The sequence below is a fragment of the Apis cerana genome, linkage group LG11 (genome assembly GCF_029169275.1).
Source record: "Apis cerana isolate GH-2021 linkage group LG11, AcerK_1.0, whole genome shotgun sequence".
NCBI classification, from domain to species: domain Eukaryota; kingdom Metazoa; phylum Arthropoda; class Insecta; order Hymenoptera; family Apidae; genus Apis; species Apis cerana.
Genome location: NC_083862.1, coordinates 12,377,781 through 12,400,653, shown reverse-complemented (window position 1 = coordinate 12,400,653; position 22,873 = coordinate 12,377,781). Strand labels below are relative to the sequence as shown.

At 39.9% G+C, this 22,873-nt stretch overlaps 2 protein-coding genes across 9 annotated transcripts in view; one reads left to right on the top strand and one right to left on the bottom strand.

The window, feature by feature from the left end:
• LOC107995118 (dipeptidyl aminopeptidase-like protein 6) overlaps window positions 1-17,166 on the top strand; it is an 80,361-nt gene extending 63,195 nt beyond the window's left edge. For 5 of the 7 annotated variants that reach the window (XM_028665361.2, XM_017052406.3, XM_017052405.3 and 2 more), the window contains 11 exons: window positions 3,916-4,022; window positions 5,552-5,750; window positions 8,509-8,583; window positions 9,018-9,070; window positions 9,147-9,701; window positions 9,851-10,169; window positions 10,236-10,414; window positions 10,502-10,724; window positions 10,795-11,239; window positions 11,341-11,546; window positions 11,702-17,166. In XM_028665361.2, the coding sequence (XP_028521162.1) occupies window positions 3,916-4,022; window positions 5,552-5,750; window positions 8,509-8,583; window positions 9,018-9,070; window positions 9,147-9,701; window positions 9,851-10,169; window positions 10,236-10,414; window positions 10,502-10,724; window positions 10,795-11,239; window positions 11,341-11,546; window positions 11,702-11,803 (2,463 nt within the window). In that variant the 3' untranslated portion in view covers window positions 11,804-17,166. Of the gene's footprint in view, window positions 1-3,914; window positions 4,023-5,551; window positions 5,751-6,535; window positions 7,903-8,508; window positions 8,584-9,017; window positions 9,071-9,146; window positions 9,702-9,850; window positions 10,170-10,235; window positions 10,415-10,501; window positions 10,725-10,794; window positions 11,240-11,340; window positions 11,547-11,701 lie in introns of those variants that run through there. The other 2 variants (XM_062081950.1, XM_017052410.3) reach the window with 2 other exon arrangements.
• A 457-nt stretch (window positions 17,167-17,623) lies between these two features.
• LOC107995180 (meiotic recombination protein W68) overlaps window positions 17,624-22,873 on the bottom strand; it is a 45,545-nt gene continuing 40,295 nt past the window's right edge. The window contains exons 3-6 of one of the 2 annotated variants that reach the window (XM_017052529.3): window positions 19,757-19,877; window positions 19,240-19,673; window positions 18,672-19,029; window positions 17,624-18,334 (exon numbers count right to left, since the gene is read on the bottom strand). In XM_017052529.3, coding sequence (XP_016908018.2) covers window positions 18,034-18,334; window positions 18,672-19,029; window positions 19,240-19,673; window positions 19,757-19,863 — 1,200 coding nt within the window. In that variant the 5' untranslated portion in view covers window positions 19,864-19,877 and the 3' untranslated portion in view covers window positions 17,624-18,033. The remainder of the gene's footprint in view (window positions 18,335-18,671; window positions 19,030-19,239; window positions 19,674-19,756; window positions 19,878-22,873) is intronic. The other variant, XM_062081966.1, reaches the window with a different exon arrangement.

Genomic DNA, 22,873 nt, shown 5'->3' with positions numbered 1-22,873 from the left:
GGCTGCGGTGTCAGATCTGTTGCGAAATCGTGCAAACATTTCTTGAAATTCTATATACATGTACATAGAGCTGCGTTCAGATTGATGCGCACATAATATTTGACATTAACTCGATCGAAACGATCGATACCGCCATTTAAAAAATCGTTTATTATACCGTCCAAGCATTTATTAATGATATTAATAACAGAGAAAAAGATAAAATCATGAAGAGGGAGCGATATATATTTCTCGTTCGTCGAGGATCACGAATGGAACGTGTCATTATCAAAGAGATTATTTAATTATTCGGCGTGGGGGATCTATCGTTTCCATTATGCTCGATTAAATTCGAAGGCAACGATCAACTCGGCGACGGCGTAGCGTGGCTGCTCGCTTTTAGTCGTTGAATTCGGAAAAAAGAGGGAGCGCGATAATCGAAATTCGCATTTTGCATGCGAGAATCGGTGCTTCCAATTTCTGGCCGAGTTTGTTGATGGAATATAAACCAGAGACCGTCACTCAGATATAGAAAACGTCTAAATCCCTTTGGAAGGCCGTTCATGTTGAACGTGTGCATCACGGGGACGGAAACGTGACACGCGTGTTAGAATTAGCTGGTCATTTCGTTTATTCTTCATTGAAAATGGGAATGAGAAAAAGAAGATTTTTCGAGGTGCACGGCGAGAATTTATCGAGAAAAATAATAATGGAAGGAGGATGAACTTGAACAATATTCTCGGAAATTCTATCGTTTTCTATGAAGAAAATTGTTGAACGAGATGGATGAGAGTTTGTCGAGAAAATATTGGTGGGGGGAAATTTTTATAAAATTTGAGAAGTGAAGGAGGGTTAAGGGAATGGAGAATTACGCGATGACTGAACAAAGCGGAGAAAGTTTCAATGTCCTCGTGAATTTTGAACAGTGGACACCGTTCGTAACGAGGGGCGCAATTTGAATAACAGAAACAGATGAGGTATGAATTATATTTAAATCGGTTTCATCTTCGTGAAAATGGGAAGAAGGATAATACCTCCATTCGAATTCAAATTTATTCGGGAAGGGAAGATTATAGTTTTCCATTTCGACTTGTTTCCAACCCTTTTCTCAAATCAGATTGTTTCGATCGAAAGTTCCAACAAAAATTCTCGATCAGAAAAAATAAATTTTCCCCTCTCGAGTAATTCGATGGAAAGAGAGAAAGAGAAAAATTGCGATCCAACGTAAAATTATTTTTCGATTCCAAGAGCATTACAATCGAAAGAAATATACACTTATATACATTTATATACGATTATTACCCTACCACGGATATTTTCCTTGCCACGATCGAGCTATCGTCGTACGAGGAATATATTTTCCTCGCGCACTCTACTCGCCCCCCCTCCACATTTACCGAGGCCTGCATCATGGCAACACCATCGCGACGATGTTGTAACATCGCTGTTTTACTATTCTACGCGAGGCGTGGTGGACGTGTTTGCCGTAACTTTGGAACACGTTTCCGCCCGGCTTTCTCGCGTTGAACGCTCTTAAAATGCATCCACGATGGAGCAATCTCGCGTCCTTTTTATTCCAGATGGATTTTTCTTTGACGCCCACGCCTGTTCCTATTTTTCCGCGCATTAATGAGCAACATTATCGAGTTTATGCTAATTGGTTTTAAAAGTAACCTCGTATTTATGGATACATTTTATTTATTTATTTCTGAATAATTTGGCTACATAGAAATAATGCGAGAGCTTAATTTTCAAATTAATACATCGTTATTAATTAACGCAGATTGAATCCAGACAAGAACGTTTGATACATCAGATGCAACACGAAGAAATTCACGATGCATCGCGTGTATATGTATACGAAATGCCCGAGAGACATATGCTAGAAATCTGAAGATGACAACCATAAGGTCGAAGGATCAAATTTCCAATATAAAAATGTTACGTGATATTTGGGAATTCTGTACGACATCCCACGTATCCGCACAATATATTGTAATAGATTTTCCCAAAATTTCGCGCAGCCGTATTATTAAGCACACGAGTGAGACACAAAGGATACAATATAAAACTACTTTTTCACTATTCCATCGAAATATCGCGAGTTTCAACAGCTGTCGAATCTCGAAGATTCGCATCAAAACGGATATCCAACTCTTTCCATAAACACGTTCCTTCCAAATCGCGAGCAAAATCAATCAATTACATCCCTAACTCGAGATAACCATTATCATCTTCCACGATCGTATTGAAATCGATTAGATTTAAAAAATGGCATCCAATCCGACGATTTACTCGCATCGGCACGGATGATCGATAAGGTGGAACCGATCCGAGAAAGAACAATTGGAGGATGGAATTCAGAGTGGAGGTGCATCGAGGCGAGCTGATAGACAAATAAACATTGGACGGTCACGTTTCATCGTGATGCATCCTCGATACTGCGTATCGAAAACATTATATGTATATATATCCTCGTGTCGGGGGTGTGCACGTGCACGGCTGCATGCTCGGAATTCAAAGGGGGCGAAAGTAATCGATCAGAGGAAAGAGACGTTACAGTGAGGGGGAGGGAGGGGAGTGGAATCGAAATGAGAAACAGAAGGAGGACGAAATTGGGGAGGAGGAAGATTGGAAGGTACGAGACAAAAGCGATCGTTGGTGCAGATAAACAACCGATTATTCTGTCCTGATGCTAATACCGATCGAGGAAAGGAAAAGGCTGCATTTTCATTATATTTTAAACGGAAAGAAAGGTTGAAAGGAGAAGTCGAAACGAGGTTTCTTCCTTTCGTGCTAAATTGAACATTGAGGGAGGGATCGTTCGAGGAAACTTAACAGGAGAAACTTCGAGTTGCGAAGTTTTCTTAAATCTTATCGCGCGCGTCATCGAATGACTCGAAGCACGGTTTAACCAATCAACGATGTAATCTTCGTAATGTATTTACCGATCAATTGTGCTACGAACCTCTCCTCAGTATTTTCAAAATTAATACAAGGTTATCGTACATACATTGCTTAACTCGGATAAATCGGTATCAATATCGAGAATACGCGTCTAACAACGCAATTGGCAAGGGCGAAAAACAGTTCCACCTGTGAAGAGGCCTACAATTGATCCAAAAGCGAGCAAAGTACGAGCGATCGAGCATGGCCCGAGTTACGCACGATGATCGTTCTCGATAGACAAGTATCGGGCGGATTAGCAGCGTTTACGGGGGAGGGGGGGTGGCGAATCGATAACTCCACCTCTCCCCTTCCCCCACGGAGGGGGCAAACACGCGTGTGCGTACGGAGGCGGGTCGCGTGACGATTCAAACAGGTCCCGAAAATCCAGTCGACACCGCTATGTATTACACAGGGTGGAACGTGTTATCCGGCTTAGCCGTGCAAACAGCTGCGGGGGTTGGTCGCGTTGCCAACATAACCTGAATGCAATATCCTCCGATATTCTTGACGCCATCGAGCGAAAATATCGCGCGGATCGTATTAGAAAGAAATTAAATTCTTTTTTCAACGAAAGGGTTGGAATGTCATCGAGTTTATGTGATCGGTATTTTCAGACTAGAATTTGTTCAAATTTCGCAAGAAACGAAACGAAAGGGGTTAAATTAATGTCTAGCTCACAACGAATAATTCGAATAATTAGATAGAAGAGGTTGACAAATTGCAGGAACAAACTTTCGGTGAATCGCAGTTGACTTAAGAGGGGGAGAAAAGTGAGCGCAGGAATCTGGTAGAAGAAAAATAAAACCGACAATCGACTAACAAACCAATTATCCATGGTGCATGGACCATGTGTTTTGATCGTGAACGTTCGTTCTTCCCCGTCTTCTCTCGGATTGCATGCGGGCTTGTGCATTTGATATAGACGTAGGAAGCGGAGGGATCGATCGATCGATCGCTGACGAGGAGGATCTCTGCCTCTGTTCACAGGATCTAACGTACGCGGAGGGTGGCCACAACTGGCGAAGCATAATCTTCTCGCTTTTGGTCATCGGCTTCGTTATCGCCGGGATCGTCACGGCCATTTACCTCCTCGGGTGAGTATCCCCCCCCTTTCCTCTTCCCCACTCTATTATTAGATTTCCTTTCTATGTATTTCCGCGGGAAATGCAGCCCATGCAGTCGGGAATACAGCTTTTATCCAGAAATTAATCCGATCCACGTTTTTTCGAGAGAACTCTTCCCCTGATCCCTTTATATTAACGAGCAATAATCGCGAAATCGACGGATCCGTCGACGTGAAAATATCCCCGGAGAAAACTTTTTTAAGGGAGATTATTATTTCTTTCCTTTCTCTATTTTTCTGCCCATTGCGTTTAACGAAGATAGCGAGTTTTAATTTTAATCTTAATTTTGAATTGGAATTTTTTTTTTCGATTCGAAATTATTTGACGAGGAAAAATTGAAACGAAGAAACAACCCATCGATTTTTAATAAACGTGCGTGTAATATTTCTTTCTGTGTTCGATTATTAAAAGAATTCGGTCATTTTGAAGAAAGGAGAATGCACGGTGAATATGATACGACGGGAGCTAATTACGAAACATACTCGGGATACCGGATATCCGACCATGGATAGGCTCAACTACACGTGGATGAAAAATGTTCACGGCAAAGTTATTATTTCGTTTATTAGGGGAGGGAGAGTTCCTTTCCGCGTTTCATATTTACCCCGTAACGAGGTTTTTTTTAACACGGTCTAAAAGAGAACTAATCAGGGTGCCTCGGAACAGGTTCAAACATCGAGTTTATTCAAAGAGCCGGCTCGACTTTCACTTTTTACCTCCTTGTTCGTTTTTTTCCCTCTCTTTTGAGAGGAAATCCTTCCCCGAGACGTCCAGCCTTCGTTCGTGCCAGAAAATCCCCGTTTTATCATCCTTAAAGCCACGAGAACATCCCTTCGCTTTCTATAACATTAATCCCCACCGCTCTTTCTCTCAATCCCCGAACACCGCCATCTAGCGCCGCAAACACGGAAGTTTAGCCGGAGAATTTTAAAGAGCATCGACGTGATTCAAAGCATGCTAATCTTACGTTATAAAATTTCGTTATTTCTCCGAAGAATCGTACTTCTCTTTTTTCCTTCCTTCCTTTTTTACCAATATCCAACGCTCCGTTGCAAAATTTTGGAATTTTATTTTATAAACTTTCGTATAAATATTTCTTTAATTCAATCGCAAGGTTGCCACGTTGAAATGATGAGGATGGAATATTCAACGCGTTACAAAATTCCAAAGTTTTGAGGAAATACAATTTTCTATGAAAATATTTTCCCATCGCTCGATATATTATATTTATGGAGAAAAATCAATAGCACGACTTCCCACGCTTACACGCATCGCAAAAAGGATTGATAAAAATTGCAAATTTAATAAAAACAATCGATAATACGAGAAATCGAATATTGGACGCATATTGGGAAATTCCTAGGAAGAAAGTCGATCGAAAATAAAATTTTCCAACCTAACTTTCCGTATTACTTACTCGGATAGTAAGCGTCGAGTCGATTATTGAACGAATCGATATTCCAGCAGGAGCTATTATCAAATTAGAGGGAAACTTTCAGGTACGTGGACGAGCTGTTGTACTGGAGCGGCAGACGGCTCACGTTAGACGAGTGCCTTCGTGATGATCTGACGCCGCACAGGTTAACACCGACCTGGATAACCCACGACAAGTTTGTCTACCAGGCCGACGACGGTTCCCTCACACTCCTGGACACAAGCAACAATTCCGTGTCCCTTCTTGTCTCTAATCACACGCTCGTACGTATCACGCGACGCGGAATAACGTTCACACTGGGGGAGGTTAAACTTTGAATCGAGTTTAGAGTGCACTCCGTTAAATTGCACCAAGGATTTTATTTTAACGCATTCGCGACGCGTTAGTGTTTTCTCTCTCGCAAAGATGAGTCGCGGGACAAGATTTTTTTATTTATTCCGTTTTCTGCTTTGTCACTTGTTCGCGATTTATTTTTATTTCCAATATTTCAGAATCACGAAATTTTGAATATTTTGGATTACGTGAAATCGTATGAAATATTATTAAAGAAACATTTCATATAATATTTCAGCAAGCTCGTGTTGAAAATAATTTCTGCAGTTAGTTGGAAAAATATAAGAGAGAATCGACTCGATAATTTTTTATTCGCGACACATGGAAAAATGGGGTGACGTGCATGGAATATATAGAGGCGGTCTAATTCGGCAATGGTGCGAAAATGGTTCGAACGAAAATTGTCATGACAACTCCTCTGAAAGCTTTGGTGAACAATAGTCGAAATTGCACGCGCAAAACATTAATTCATCCATTAGAAAACAATAGAGTCCGTTTTTTAAAAATCCTATTAATTCAAACGTCGATACTTTCGTGTATGTGTGTATATATATATATATATATTTCTTGTGAAATTTTATTAATATCTTTTATCAATATTTTTTTGCCAATTTTTATTTTCGAATTGATCGAAAGAGCGAAAATTTAATGATTTTCATTTTCCAAAGTCGGTTAAGAAACAAGACAATTCGAGACAATTCGTTACGAATTTGCATAGTGCGTTTTAATCTCTCTATGCATTTTTATGAAGTTAAAAGATTTAAAAAAAACGTTGATAGAAATTGGAGAGTAAAATGGAGGAAAGATTCTTAAAATCGGCCCAGAAGCAGCCGCGACAATTAAAATTGTCCTCGCTTAATTAATCGAACGTCCAAGTGCAGCGGCCTCGTTCACAGAGCGTTGAGCGAGTATTTGAAGAAAAGATTCCTTGATCAACTTCAATCAAATCTAATGCAATTTCGCGGTTCAAAATTGGATCGAACGTTTCTTTTCGTTAATCAGAATTTCTCGAAGCTTAAAAAATTTCTTGCACAAATCCCCAAAGAGGATCATAAATTTCATCGCGCGAACGAAATTAATTAAACAGGCGAGAACCATCCTTGCGAAATTCATCGCCATCGTCGAGGTTAATCGCAATTAAAAAGCAGTTTTTCTTAAAAAATACTTCCAACGACCACGGTAATCTCGTTCTAATCCAAACGAGAGATTAATAAAAACGTAAAGATGATTTCAAAATAAATTAAATATCGTGATAAACGTAATAAAATATGATAATCTCGGTTAATTAATTTTAATTAACCAAATGCGAGATTAATTCAGATTAACAACACACGAAAGTTTTATTATTACGACTAACAACTAAATGAATTCTAATTTTCTAAAATATAATCCAAATATTACTGGAAGAAGAATAAACTTAAAATTATTAAAAAAAATTTCAACAATATTTTCGCAACATTAATTCGAACGAGGAATGCAAATGAGGGAAAACGAGGAAGGGAAAAATTGCTGCTTATAATTATGAAAAGAAAAAAAAAAAAAGGGAGGAAGAGAGCAACGAAATAAAGGGATCTTAATATCAAACGTCTTTTCGTTCTTATCTATCGGTGGAGGTGAGTTTAGCTCGCGGCGCGCCATAAAACAAAGAAAGTAGCCCATACATATATATATATATATAAAGTTCGAGGTATTCGGTTTATTCAAGAGAAAAGGGGGTCGCTCCCTCGTCCGCCCTGGCGCTATTGCATTTTCCGCTCGGCGAAATGATGCCCGCGTGCCCGTGGGGAGATCCGCGTTCGCCTCGTGGAACGAAGAAAAAAGAAAAGAAAAGAAAAAGAAAGATGAGGAAAAGTAGGAAAAAAGAGGGGGGAGGGACAATGAAAGAGTATAAATAAATTTCGGAAAAGGAAAAATGGTATCGCGAAAATGGTTCCAACGGTCGTTGATGGACGAGGAGGGATAATTTCGAAGAGGAGGAGGAGGGGTTTTGTTGAAGAAGCGACAACGTCAATTTGCCACTCGTTAGCTAAGGATCGTTCTCGTTTGGCCGACAATGAGGGGGATATGAGAATACGATTGAGGGTAAATAGTGTTGGTTGACTGCGGTTGGTTAATGAGCACGCAGTGGTGACGATCGTTTTTGCTGATTCCAGAAGAACTCGTTCGATGCGCTCGTTGACGGATGGAAGAGGCTCTTCTCGTTTGCTTTAATAATGTTAACGAAATTGAATCGACGAGGACTTGAACCTCGACTAGTGAAGTGTGATCGTTTAATCGGGTGGGTGAAATCATATCGAGCATTGGACGATTATTTTGGATAGTGTTTCGAAAAAAAAGATTTTACTAAAATTAACGAATCGCTTTCATTGGAAAATTCAAGAGAAGAAAATAATAATGATAATAATAATTCGAAAAAAGTGATTGGTTAAACTTTTTTAATAATAGATCGAGTCGATGAAAATAAGGATAAAATTAATGCGCGCGGATAGATTGGGAAAATAACGGCGTCGTTAACGGGGTGTCTGATCTAAAAGGCCGTTGCACGTGGACCGGCGCTTCGAGGGGTTGTTCCGGAAAGTTGGAAGCTCTGCCAACTTTACGAGGACGGCTAACGATCGTAAAGTTCGCGCTAGCCGAGGGAAATGGAAAATGCATAAGCCAGTAAATCTTGGCCGACTTTATTTCCAGAGACAGCTGAACGTCCAAGGCTACCAGTGCAGCGCCGATCTGCGTTACGTGTTGTTCAAGCACAATGTCAAGCCGGTGAGTAACGAAAGAATAAAACGATTCGAACTCGTCTTCAACTTTAAAATTGTTCCTTTTTCTTCCTATATGATATAATTGAGTTTGAAAGAACCGCAAAATTGGTTTAAAAATCGGCTCCTCTTTTATTAATCTTTTACATTTGTATCCCAGAAATATAAATATAAACGGGTTCGAAATCGATTTAATTTTTAATATTCGTTGAATTCGTAACGCGACATGTGTATATCGCGAAAATTTCTTATTCCACCACAGCTGACGCGAACGCGATTGGGTCATGAATATTTCCAAATATCCGACTTTTTGTCAACACATGTTCAGTACATCGTTGTGCACAACCATTGTATGCATTTTTCACGATCGAACCACCTTCGATTTTTAATCGATCGTGAAAATTTTCTCCTTGAAATAACGAAATCTCCATTCATTTTCAGGTGTACAGGAATACCTTCACCGCCTACTACACAGTCTACGACGTCACGAACGAGTAAGCAAGCTTTCCAACCTCTCTTTTCCCATTTCTCTTGTACCAATTCTTATCCCATTCATCTTTTTTCCCTCAGTCACCACACGCCTCTCCGTCTGCACACATCGCGGGGGATGCAGCAAACGCGGCTGCAACACGCCGCCTGGTTGGGCAACACATCCGGCATCCTGATGATATCCGAGAACGACATCTACGTGAGGATAGCGCCCTCGGCGGCAGAGGACGCGAGGATAACCGACACAGGTCTACCCGGGGTGATTTACAACGGGGTGCCGGACTGGTTGTATCAGGAGGAGGTGTTGCCGCGGCCGGAAGCAGCCTGGCCGAGCTCCGATGGCACGCATCTCCTCTTCGCCTCGTTCAACGACACCAAGGTCACTGCCCTGGAATTCCCTTGGTTCAGCACGCAGCCGGGTCAGGATGGGCCGAGCTCCAGCCCCCTGTTCACGCCTAGGAGAGGCTCCTTCCCGCCGTCGAGGTCCGTCAGATACCCCACTCCCGGCTCGCCAAATCCCGAGGTCGAATTGTGGATCATGGAGCTCGGCAACCTGACCAACTCGATCAATGGAACAGCGAACTCGACCACCCTCTCCAGGATAAGGTTGAAGCCGCCAACCGCCTTGGACGGACAGTAAGTCCCGGAAACCCGAACCGAGTATCTTCCTTTAAAAGTTGGATATCCTTCTTACGTATTTGAGACAATTTCTCTCGATACTTTCTTCCGATTTGATCCAAAGTGCCGAATAAGTTTTAATTTAAATCGGTTCCCCTCTGTCACAGGGAATATTATCTGATATCCGCGGGCTGGGTGGGCGACGACTCGACCCAGGTGGCCGTCGTCTGGATGACCAGGTCGCAGAATCTCTCGTTGGTGACTGCTTGCCGTGCACCGATGTGGGAGTGCGAGGAGACTCATTCCGAGAGGGCGCCCGAAGGACAGTGGTTAGACGCGCAGCCTCATCCTCTGTTCGCCCCGGACGGGGACAGCTTTCTGCTGCTGGCCGCCGTTCAAGAGGGTGACAAGGAACACTTCACCCACATCAAGCACGTGACCTTGACCCAACAGAGGATAGCAGTCCTGTCTCACGGTCGTTACGAGGTTAGATTCGAATCGATACGAGTACGCATTTTGCGAATTTCGATTACATTATTGTTCCTCGCGAAGGTGAGTGAAATCTTGGCGTGGGACACCAAGGCCCATTTGGTGTACTATTTAGGCACGAGGGAAAGGAGGCCCGGTCAGAGGCATCTCTACATAGTTCGCGATCCCACAGCCGACGATCCTCGACACCTCGAACCGTTGTGCGTCACGTGCGACCTTGGCGAAGTGCTGTGGAGCAGTAGGTGAGCTTCTCTTCGCCTCGATCTCTCCTCTATCCGTCATCGATTATTTGTAAGATTGTAGACTCCTATACAATCGTCCCGTTGCAGATTTTATTACACTAATTGCACCCACTTTGGCGCGTCCGTAAGCCCTCCGATGGAGAACGAATCATCCGGCTACTACGTCCTCTACTGCGAAGGTCCGGGCCTCCCTCTGGCCGCTGTACACCTGATCACCACCCACAAGATGATCCGCGTGTTGTACGACACGAGGATCCAGAGAGGGGACAAGCTGTCGCAACTGGCGCTGCCAACTCGAAGAAGCTTCGAGGTTGCGCGCCGCGTGATTTGTCATCCCGTTTCCAATTTTTAAAATCCCTGACTAATTACGTTCATTTTAGGTGTCTCTGCCCCAAGGGTGGAAGGCCCAGGTGCAACTGTTGTTGCCACCTTCGTGGCGGGAGGAGCTGAGAGACGCCGCGTTCCCCGTCCTGGTGGAAGTGAACGGTCGGCCAGGTAGCGAGGCGGTGACCGATCGGTTCAAGATCGATTGGGGGACGTACATGTCGAGCCACAACGACGTGGTCTACGTAAGGCTGGACGTGCGCGGAGCCAGAGGCCAAGGGAAACGCGACCTGTTCAGAAGAATCGGCGGTGTCGAAGTTCAGGATCAGTTGACCGTGCTGAAGCATCTTCTCAAGACTCTCAAGTACCTGGACGTGACCAGGGTGGGTGTGTGGGGTTGGGGATACGGCGGCTACGTGACCGCCATGGTGTTGGGTAGCCAGGAGAACGTGTTCAAGTGTGGCGTCGCTGTGAATCCTATCGCCGATTGGCTCTACTACAGTGAGTTGCCGAAAAAGATCATTTCCTTGGACTATATACTGTATCGAGGTTCTTTACACTGCTGTTTCCCGGATGAGAGTCCTCCTGATCTTTTCGTGCAGATTCCGCGTTCACGGAGCGAGTCCTTGGCGCTCCCGCAGAGAACTACAAAGGTTACGTGGAGGCTGACCTGACCCAACGCGCCAGGTTGGTGCCCAGTCACAGTCTCTACCTTCTTCACGGTCTAGCCGACCTCACAGCGCCTTATACGCACGGTGTCGCCTTCGCTAAGGCTCTGACCGAAGCGGGTATCATCTTCAGGTACCAGGTGCGTCATCCCCTAATAAGATCCTCCCAATCCAGTCGCCTCGTGTCACGTCAGAAATGCGTATATCTATTTGTATATATATGCTTCGTCGATTCCGCGCGTCTGTGCGATCGAATTGATAAAGTTCGTAACCATGAATCGTGTAATTGTTACAGAGTTACGCGGACGAAGACCACGCCTTGTCAGGCGTGTTGGAACACGCTTATCGTTCCATAGAGGACTTCCTCGCAGAGTGCCTCGCCCTGGACGCGTCCTAGTGCCTCAAGCCGAACGCTCCCTCGTTGTCTCTAGCTCGCCTACTTCTGATACATCCCAGATGGATGTGGATGCTCGTCAAGAAGGCTCTCGTCGTTCAGGACTAGACTGTAGCTCGAATATATAGAAGAAAAAGAAGAAGAAGAAAGAGTAATAATAATAAGACCCGGTCCTGGGATGTAGCGGTGAATCGTATAGCGTGTAACGAACCGATTAAAAGAAAAAAGAAAAAAAAAAAAAGAAAAAAAATGCTAGTCCCTGAGTCAGAGCCAGGGGATGAGGCGTGAAACTTAGCGTTTGTATAATAAGTAAACGTAAATCGTTAATAAGTAACCGTTGTATATCAGCCACCTGCATCAGCCTGCGGATTCCTCTTTGCTACCGACAAACTTTCACTTTTGCTCTCTCTCTCTCTCTGAAAGCGGACATACAAACATAATTTCTAGTCTATAATCCCTCCCCTAAGGCCATCCATCCGGATGGCGCAACTAGCTAGGCTATTATGGCGCGATTCGATCGCGGCCGGACACGTTCGAGATCCGAGATTCGGCGCAGGGTTCGAGGCTCGTTGTTGCGGTTCCTCCCTCCATCTTTGCCTCCCCATCCTCGCCTCGGCCTCGATCGGGAAGAATCGGTGAACGGTGTCGTGCCTCTCGCAAGCTTGCAAGCTCTAACTCGTTTTTTATACACAGCGAAACCTTCGAGACGAAGGTGTCGACATCTCAGCGAACGGCGTATCGAGCTTAGCGCGAGCTTGCAAGTTCGCGTCTCGCGTTTTTTATATCGACACTTACACGCATGCGCATACACACATATACACGTGCATTCTGCTCGAGACACTGGTGCCGTTTGTATATCGCTCCGCTTTCCGAGGATGTCGATAATAAGCTTGCAAGCCCATCAATCGCCTTCTTCGTTCAGAGGACCGCCTCTTTCTCTCTCTATCGTGCAGAGCTTGCAAGCTCGCGCTTTCGCGACGTTTCTCCCTCTTCGATTACGCCGCACATCGGTCTCTACCATGATCCCCTTGTCGTGGAAACTCCGGCTACCTCCTGTACCGACGTGACACGCATACACACACACACACACACACACGACACGCATTATTTCATTGGTAGAAACGAACGCCTAGTCTTAAGTTTTGTGTTGTGTACAGCTTCGCGCCTAGTCCGTGTATCGTGTAATGTTACGCGTGGGAGGAGAGATAGAAGAGAAAAAAATAGGAGAAGGAAAGGAGGGAAGGAAGATGGCCCTTCCATCATTATCCATGTATACACACGTATATTCACATACATAAATACACGCACACGCGAATTCTTTCTACCGTTTGATTCCTCGATATTTGTATATATCCGTGTCTCTTTGAAACGAGCCCCTTGGTGCAGGAAAGCGTTTTTCCCCCCTCGACGAGGTTCGAGCGTGTTTCCCGTTTGTCGTTGATCGTTTGTTGTATTATATATCGCTAAGTTGTACTATAACACAATACTGTTTCCAGATTAAATAATTATTAATTAAGTAAGTTAAGCGCGACGCGAAGCTTTAGGATAATAACCTCGTTCAGGTTTCACCTCGTATACTTTAGCTCGTTCGAAAGGAAAGGGACCTCGTCGTCGAGGGCAACGCGTATTCCTTTGTCGTATTCCCTTTCTCTCGATCACGAAAACATCGGTCCCGGGGAGCGGCCTGAAGAGGATCTTACGACCGGACCAGAATTCGTCGATCGACGATCTGGAATCCGAGCAATTCCTTCGGGCCACTCTAGGTCGACGTGGTGGAAGATCGATGTTCGTTCAGACGCGGTTGATGTTGGAGGATAATCGTTCGGGATCGGTCGATCTTGCGGGTTTCCCGTTTCCACGACGTACTCCTCGTCCACCCTTCTCGTCCCTCGAAATCGATCCACCGTTAACATAATTGTGTCTCTATGTGTCTTTTCAAATTTGTACCGTGAATCGATTCGAACTTGTTCCGAATTATTCCTATTATAATAACTCTGGATCGAATTCGGGTTTCGAAAAGGCGAGGATGTTTTTCGATGTTGCTCGTAAGTTCGATCGAAACGGGACAATTTTCACGGTTGATAAAGAGAGAACTTATAAGAGGAAAAAAAAAAAAATAATAATAATCGAACAAACTATATCGCGCTCGAACGAAGAGAGTCGCACGTCGCCATAAACGCTGCCTGCCAAGCAGCCCTTAAATGCCGACAATCAAGGCTAGTGCAACTAATCAAACGATAATAAATAGAGAAAAAAAAAAAACGGAGAGGATGAAGAAATTTACCTAATAATAATTAATGAATTCTTAGAGATGATGAGTGATCGATGATGGTTCGTCCACGTGATTGATTGGCGTGGTTGAGGACCTCGGCGAAGGGATTGAATCGGAAGAGATACCCTTCGATCGTGTACGGATAGTAGACGTGGCAAATCGAAATTACGCGCTTGATGTCGATCGTAGAGAGTACAAAAAAAAGTGAAACCGCGCCCGATCAAGGAATCTTTCTTCTGGTATTCGAGAAAGATTAAATTAAGAATCGATCTCCGCGTCTTCCTCGGGATGTGAATTAAATTGGAAATTAATGGAAATTATAGAAGAAAAATTTGATGTACCAGCTTTTTGTCGATCCAATTTGTTCTGTTTTATTTATATCCATATATATATTAAAACGTGAAAGACTTAGAATCGTAAAAAATTGTTCTTGTAAAAGTTAAAAAAAAAAATGTTTCTTACTTTTTCAAGTTTTTCCACTGTGATTTTCATGATAAATGGCGTTGAAATTCTTCTCGAGGGGGTTCCTTGGTCGCGCGACAAGGACAGACACGCATTAGTGTTAAACCACATTGTAAAAGTTCGTTTTTTCGTGAGTAATCTTCCTTAAAGGGAACGCGAAGGAAGAGAGGGATGAACGAAAGGAAGAGAGTAGAAGCGAGAATGAGTGAGAGTGAGTGAGAGTGTGCAAATCGCAATCAATTATTAACTTATAATAAACGGCAAAAAGTGCGGCGAAAAATATTAAACGTAGGCGTAAGTATCGGTCTCACGAACACGGCAGGCACGCAATAAAAATAAAGAGAAGTAAATACAATTGCAAACGACTGGAACAACTGGGAAACAGGCGGTGTAATAATATGGATAAGTGTAAGAAGGATGTTGTAGGCACGCGATTGGAATTAAAGTCGTAAGAAAATTAAAAAAAAAATAAATAAAAATGGAAACCTTGGTAGCAGCGCATAAGGGTATCTATAAGCTTTTGGTAACGTATTATCGCCGCTAGGCTAAAGAGAATTAAATTAAAAATAAAAAAAAGAAAAAATATATATATATATATTATACAATAAAGAGAAAAAAAATAAATAAATGCGACATACAGAGAAAGAGAAGACACACACGCAGGACATCGTAAATTATTGCAATTGACGCGGAAGACTCGAGTTTAATGTATCGGGCCCGTGCGAAAATTTCGGACGAATTTCAGCGAATTATTTATATCGATTAATGATTCGCATGTCCGACCACGCGAAATCGCCCGTCGACGTTCAACGATTTCGAGATGACGATGGAAAAAAATAGAAAAAAAGAAAAATAAAATAAAATAAGGAGAAATTGCGAGCGTTTGTGTTATTCGTAAACGAAGAAAATTAATCGATAATAATTAATAAGGCGACTAATTGAAATTATTTGGATAATCTGTGATATCTCAGATTGACGATTATTATTCGAATTAGACGGTGTTTTTAACGTCTTATTCTACTCGAACATCGAGGTATTAATAGATAAGGTATTATCGATAAACGAAATTTTGCTCGAGTAAAGAGCTCTTCGAACCGAGTCCGAGTCTCTCGATGATAATCGATGTTGATTTAATAAATGATAAAAGCGATGCTCAAACGATTTCTTCAGGATTCTTGAAATTATTGTTACTAAATTGTTACTGTTAAATGTAATGGCTAGTTTCTAGTTTCATCGAAAGTACGATCTCTTCCTTGTATATTTCTCAATGTTTCTCAATTGTGCGATCGTTTTAAAATTCTTTTAAAGACGAACGTTTTTTAAAAAGCATTCCTCGTATGGAATATAATATATCCAGAAAACGTGATTAAATTCGAACGCGAATTTAACGTGGATTAAGACAAATACCATTGAAACGATATTATTATATTCACTTGATTTCCTTCGCTGCGTATATATCTTCCAACTCTCGTTTACGACAATACCGACTGTGCAACTTTTCACCTAACCTATATTTTTAACTCTTGGATCGATACTCGAATATCAAATTATCCTTTTCATATGATAATTATACAATTAATACCGCTCGAATTGTTGCATCTTTAACGAACATTTTCAAACCCATACGAATCTTCAATCTTCTTATATAAAATATTCTTATGAATTACGAATAAAATATCGTGTCGATTAAAAAATCAAATTTAGAGAAACTTTTACGGTATTAACCGTAAAGGCTATTTTTTCACGATCAATGAAATCGATCGACGAAATTGGCTCGCTCTCGAATAATCTTCCGATACTCGATATATGTCAAATGCGAAAGGAAGTAATCGATCGTATCGATGTTCGCATTGTTCGACGACCTCGGACCCGGTTAGCCCGGCCTTTACTCAACCACGTTATATTACGTATTATCAGACTCCTCGATGCGGACAGCATCTCGAAACTACGTCTGAATGATCAGAGAGATACGGTTCAATCGATCAGTACACTCGGAAGCGTTGAGTCGAGATATCTGGCCAACGACTCGTTGAATTCGATCGTGCTCCGCGAGTGTGGCCGACGCGATCGGACAATTGTTTTTTATATAATATCCGCTCGGATCATCAAGCGAGCGTTAATTAATCGTTCGAGATAAGAAAAGTGCGTTCTCGATATGTTTCTCGTGGGAGACGAGGGCACGCGGATTGTGTTTCCACACGGTTTTTTACGATATTCGCACGGACCTGGAGACCGAACATCCACGAAATCGGCCACGAAAGTATCGATCGTTTCCATGAAACATTGTTTTTATAGAATTATGACACGTTTGATCGAATTGGGTTAAAAGTTAATTTTATCTTTTCAAGTCTCTTCCAAGTCGTCAAAGTTCAATGTTCAACGTTGAGAAATTTGAAAAATTTTGAAAATCATAAGTTTTAATTAACGCGAATAGTAGAATATTTTATAGAATGTTTCCTTTACAAATTATTTCATTTTCAAGAACGCCGATTTCGCGGATATCGTTAATAATTCCACGTAAACACCCACGAGATAATCATGTTACTAAGACTCTGCGTTTTTTAATATCAGCGAGACTCGCCCCTGACGGGCAAACAAAAAGTGTTTTCAATAAACTGTTACATTACCTGAAGTCCCTCTCTTGTCGTTCTCTTTTGTCCCTTTCAATTTAAACTTACTTTGAATCGATAATCAATGGACAACGCCAATTAATTTCTCCTTTTTGTTTTTCCAAATGACGTTGACATTTTGAAAAGAAAATCATAAAATATTTTTGCGAAAACTTGCGAAGCAGTTATATCCCTTGCGATCGAAAATTATGTCTTTACGACGACATCGTAGAAAGAAACGTTCGAGAAAATTGATAAATACGCGACGTAATAATAATAATAATAATAACAACAATAATAATAATAAACGAGAGGTTCATTCTCATCTTTCAAAGCATAAGTAAAATATTAAAAATATTTTTAAAGAAATGTTCAATCGATGCATCATTATTCGTTATTTCATGGTTTGATATTTTTTAAGAAGAAGCGAGCATTTCTACGCGACCAGGTCGAAAAGCGTGCAAAACATTGGCACGAAAGTGGTGTCGAGTCGAACGGTCGTCCTTTCGAAACAATCATCGGACAGCAGTATAATTTATTTAGGCTCTTTTCGAAAGATTCCCGAATTAATAAATTTAGAAGAGATCAACGAGTTACCAGTTGATGAAAAAGTTCAGTCTTCAAATATCGAGGTAATATTATTAAAATTATTTATTGAGTTAACAAATTAATGAACAAAACGCAAATTTTCTTACAGATACAATATAACAAAATTGAAAATTCCTTACAACAAATTAATTAGAAATATTTTCTTATAAAGTATTTCCATTTTTTTTTTTTTCATCGAAAATCGTCAAACTGTCATGGATAATATATTATTTTTCCACAAAATGGATACAATTAAACGTAAGTATAAATTTTAATTATATTATATAAATTATCTTTCAATATTAAATGTAATCGTTTCCTTTGATCTTGCAAGGAAGATAAGTAGAGACCAGAAATTTTCTCGAGGAAGATACGTTCTCTATCTCCGCCTTTCCCAACTTTCGCATCACCCCGAGTTCTCTCAGAAACGTACCAGTCACGTAAGGTCTGGCTTCGAGTGCCGCCAGTTTCGATAAATCGAATTCCGTGAGGGGGGCGGTGTTCACACCCAAAGCGAGCAATTCCGACGGATGTATTCCAAGCCATCGCACGTTTGAACAGACCAAACTCTCCCTCTCTCTGGATAACGCGGCCGAGCCGAAACTAATTTGCAAAAGGAAATTTTCTGGATAACATTCGTAAACATTTTAATTTTTCTTCTTAACATCTTTTTCTTTTTATTAAAAATTTTTACCTTTTTTAAAAATTGTACATATAACTTTATAAATATTTATAAATACGCGTGATGTATGATACACCCTCTTTAATTTAATTTTTCTTAATAAAAGTATTAATTTATATCTATGAGTGAGTAGTTGTTATTCCCCCCTCCCTTTTTTTCTTTTTTCAGAACAATTATTAAAATATCGTTTATTTAGAAATCGTAATATCGTTGAAATATCTATTACGAAAATATGTATTGTTTGATGATTGAATTTACCGGTAAACACACATGATGTCGACGCCGAAAGGATCCGCGTCGACGATTATATAAACCGGAAGTTCCAATTTCTCGGACAACAGTTTGACGAGCATTCTCGTGGCAACGTCCGGATATCCTTTCCCCGTGACCAGGATACAATTCAAAGAAGAGGTACAATCGTCTTCTAATAATTTTTGAAAGACAGCATCCTTCTCAACGATCAACACCAATCTGGCCTTGCTTCGAACGGAAATTACATTTGAGGCTAGGTGAGGGATCAATGCACCCCCTGAAACGGTGCAATCGATAATTCGATTGTCGGCCAGTGTAAGGGTTAATTCGCCTGCCACCAGTCCCTTCGATGTTGGCAATAAATCTAAGCGATCAAATTTCCAAGTAGAATTTTCAAAGAGAAATATATAGATAGAAGAGAATTTTTTTCAATACAGTTTTTCCAATATCTTCTATGCAATTATTTCTATTATATCGACAAAATTGTGATTTAGAAAAGAATACAGTCAAAAAGTAGAAGAACGATGAAATAATTCGAAATTGAATTTTTTTAAAGAGAAGAGAAGAGACTCACTGAGATCCCATGGCGCGCAATTAAGCAAATTAGCAACGTGATATACCGCTTGGTCCAAGCATCTTTGCTCCGGAACTAAATTCGAGGTCTTCTCGTTTTTCAGGTCGTAATAAAGGGACCGTCTCGTGAGAGTTGTGTTCGTAATTAGCAAACGATGCGCCGTGGCCATCACCGTCATCATTAAAGCAAACTTGTGTTTGCTTCTTTTGCTAGCGAAATCTTGCGTCACTCTTGTCGTTCCCTTCCTTTCGGTTTCCTCGACGTTTCGTTCAGGTTCTTCGTGAAATTGTGATTCGGGATCGTTCTCGATCATTTCGACGTCTGTTTGAGTATAATTTCGTGGTTGGGAGTACGAAATTTGCGGTAGACGACCCGAAGATATTTGTTCGATCACAGTTAAAGTTACATCTTCGATGCGTGCTATTAATTGCTTCCTAGATAATGTAAATATGGTAAATATTTTTTTAATTCTTAAAAGATTGATTGAAATATATCGATTCAGAATTCGTTCTTTCACCTTAATTCTGTATTATTTATCACAGGTAAATCGATTTTCTTTTCCTCGACGTTTTCTAATTGATTGATAATGTGAGGGGATATTTCCATTCTCATGTTTCTATTCATTTTTGATACTTTGTCTGTAATAAGTAATTTAATGCTATTTTGTTATTGATAATAATATGCGAAAAGTTTGAATACTTTTTGAAAAGAAAATAATTATAATCGTTACTCATCTATAAAATGGAACATCCATATGAGGGAATAGATGCATCGTAAGTATATTTTACATATATTTCTGTATTTTTATGTCGTGTATACATTTTATATTGTACGTATATTTTTCAAAGTGGCCACCTAACTTTAACACGTGGAATATTTCGCTTGGTTTTGATAATATTAAAAAATATTTTAGATAAAAGTTGAAGGATACATTCTAATCTTATTAATTTTTTCATAAGTGAATACATAGAGATAACATAAAAGTCAACTTCGTCTTTTTAAATAGGATTATATATTTCTTGATACATTCATAGATGCAATGTATTAATTAATATAAAAAAACTATTAGATCACTTATGGCAAAAAATCATTAATTTATACGATAATCAAAAATTATTGAAATCAATTATTTTTTAAATTAATAACTTTTTGCTATAAGTGGTCTAGTAGATTTATATATAGAATATTGAATTGCATCGAATAATGTATTGACAAATATTTGATCCTATTTATAAAAATAACGTTGACTTTTGCATGTTCTTCAGGTATTCATTTATAAAAAAATTCGTAATATCAGAATATAGATCTAAACCATTTCTTCATATTACCACAACCAACTGAAATATTGCAGTTGATAAAGTTAAAAGTCCATTCTGTATACTTCTAAATCATTAGAAGTAACAGAAAAATACACAAAAAAGGTAAGTATAAAAGGTAAGTATCTTTAGAATTAAGGAAACAGTAAAAAAAAAAAAAAAAAACAAAGATTAATATCATAAATAGGAGCAGTAAAAGGTAAGTATAAAAGGTAAGTATGTAAGGTAAGTATAAAAGGTAAGTATTTAAGTTAAGTTATATAAAACCATCCATTAAATTATATTCTCCTAATCAAAAGTCGAAATTTTAGCCAAAATCAATAAAATTTAAATTCCGAGAAAAATTTCGCGTGCCACCTCCTCTCACATCATATTCTCCTAATCAAAAGTCGAAATTTTAGCCAAAATCGGCAGAATTTAAATTCCGAGAAAAATTTCGCGTGCCACCTCCTCACACATTATATTCTCCTAATCAAAAGTCGAAATTTTAGACAAAATCAGAAAAATTTAAATTCCGAGAAAAATTTCGCGTGCCACCTCCTCTCACATCATATTCTCCTAATCAAAAGTCGAAATTTTAGTCAAAATCAGAAAAATTTTAATTCCGAGAAAAATTTCGCGTGCCACCTCCTCTCACATCATATTCTCCTAATCAAAAGTCGAAATTTTAGCCAAAATCGGCAGAATTTAAATTCCGAGAAAAATTTCGCGTGCCACCTCCTCACACATTATATTCTCCTAATCAAAAGTCGAAATTTTAGTCAAAATCAGAAAAATTTAAATTCCGAGAAAAATTTCGCGTGCCACCTCCTCATACATCATATTCTCCTAATCAAAAGTCGAAATTTTAGTCAAAATCAGAAAAATTTAAATTCCGAGAAAAATTTCGCGTGCCACCTCCTCTCACATCATATTCTCCTAATCAAAAGTCGAAATTTTAGTCAAAATCAGAAAAATTTTAATTCCGAGAAAAATTTCGCGTGCCACCTCCTCTCACATCATATTCTCCTAATCAAAAGTCGAAATTTTAGCCAAAATCGGCAGAATTTAAATTCCGAGAAAAATTTCGCGTGCCACCTCCTCACACATTATATTCTCCTAATCAAAAGTCGAAATTTTAGCCAAAATCAATAAAATTTAAATTCCGAGAAAAATTTCGCGTGCCACCTCTTTATGTATCATATTCTCCTAATCAAAGTCGAAATTTTAGTCAAAATCAGAAAAATTTAAATTCCGAGAAAAATTTCGCGTGCCACCTCCTCTCACATCATATTCTCCTAATCAAAAGTCGAAATTTTAGTCAAAATCAGAAAAATTTAAATTCCGAGAAAAATTTCGCGTGCCACCTCCTCATACATCATATTCTCCTAATCAAAAGTCGAAATTTTAGTCAAAATCAGAAAAATTTAAATTCCGAGAAAAATTTCGCGTGCCACCTCCTCTCACATCATATTCTCCTAATCAAAAGTCGAAATTTTAGTCAAAATCAGAAAAATTTAAATTCCGAGAAAAATTTCGCGTGCCACCTCCTCATACATCATATTCTCCTAATCAAAAGTCGAAATTTTAGTCAAAATCAGAAAAATTTAAATTCCGAGAAAAATTTCGCGTGCCACCTCCTCTCACATTATATTCTCCTAATCAAAAGTCGAAATTTTAGTCAAAATCAGAAAAATTTAAATTCCGAGAAAAATTTCACGTGCCACCTCCTCTCACATCATATTCTCCTAATCAAAAGTCGAAATTTTAGTCAAAATCAGAAAAATTTTAATTCCGAGAAAAATTTCGCGTGCCACCTCCTCTCACATCATATTCTCCTAATCAAAAGTCGAAATTTTAGTCAAAATCAGAAAAATTTAAATTCCGAGAAAAATTTCGCGTGCCACCTCCTCATACATCATATTCTCCTAATCAAAAGTCGAAATTTTAGTCAAAATCAGAAAAATTTAAATTCCGAGAAAAATTTCGCGTGCCACCTCCTCTCACATCATATTCTCTAATCAAAAGTCGAAATTTTAGTTAAAATCAGAAAAATTTAAATTCCGAGAAAAATTTCGCGTGCCACCTCCTCTCACATCATATTCTCCTAATCAAAAGTCGAAATTTTAGTCAAAATCAGAAAAATTTTAATTCCGAGAAAAATTTCGCGTGCCACCTCCTCTCACATCATATTCTCCTAATCAAAAGTCGAAATTTTAGCCAAAATCGGCAGAATTTAAATTCCGAGAAAAATTTCGCGTGCCACCTCCTCACACATTATATTCTCCTAATCAAAAGTCGAAATTTTAGTCAAAATCAGAAAAATTTAAATTCCGAGA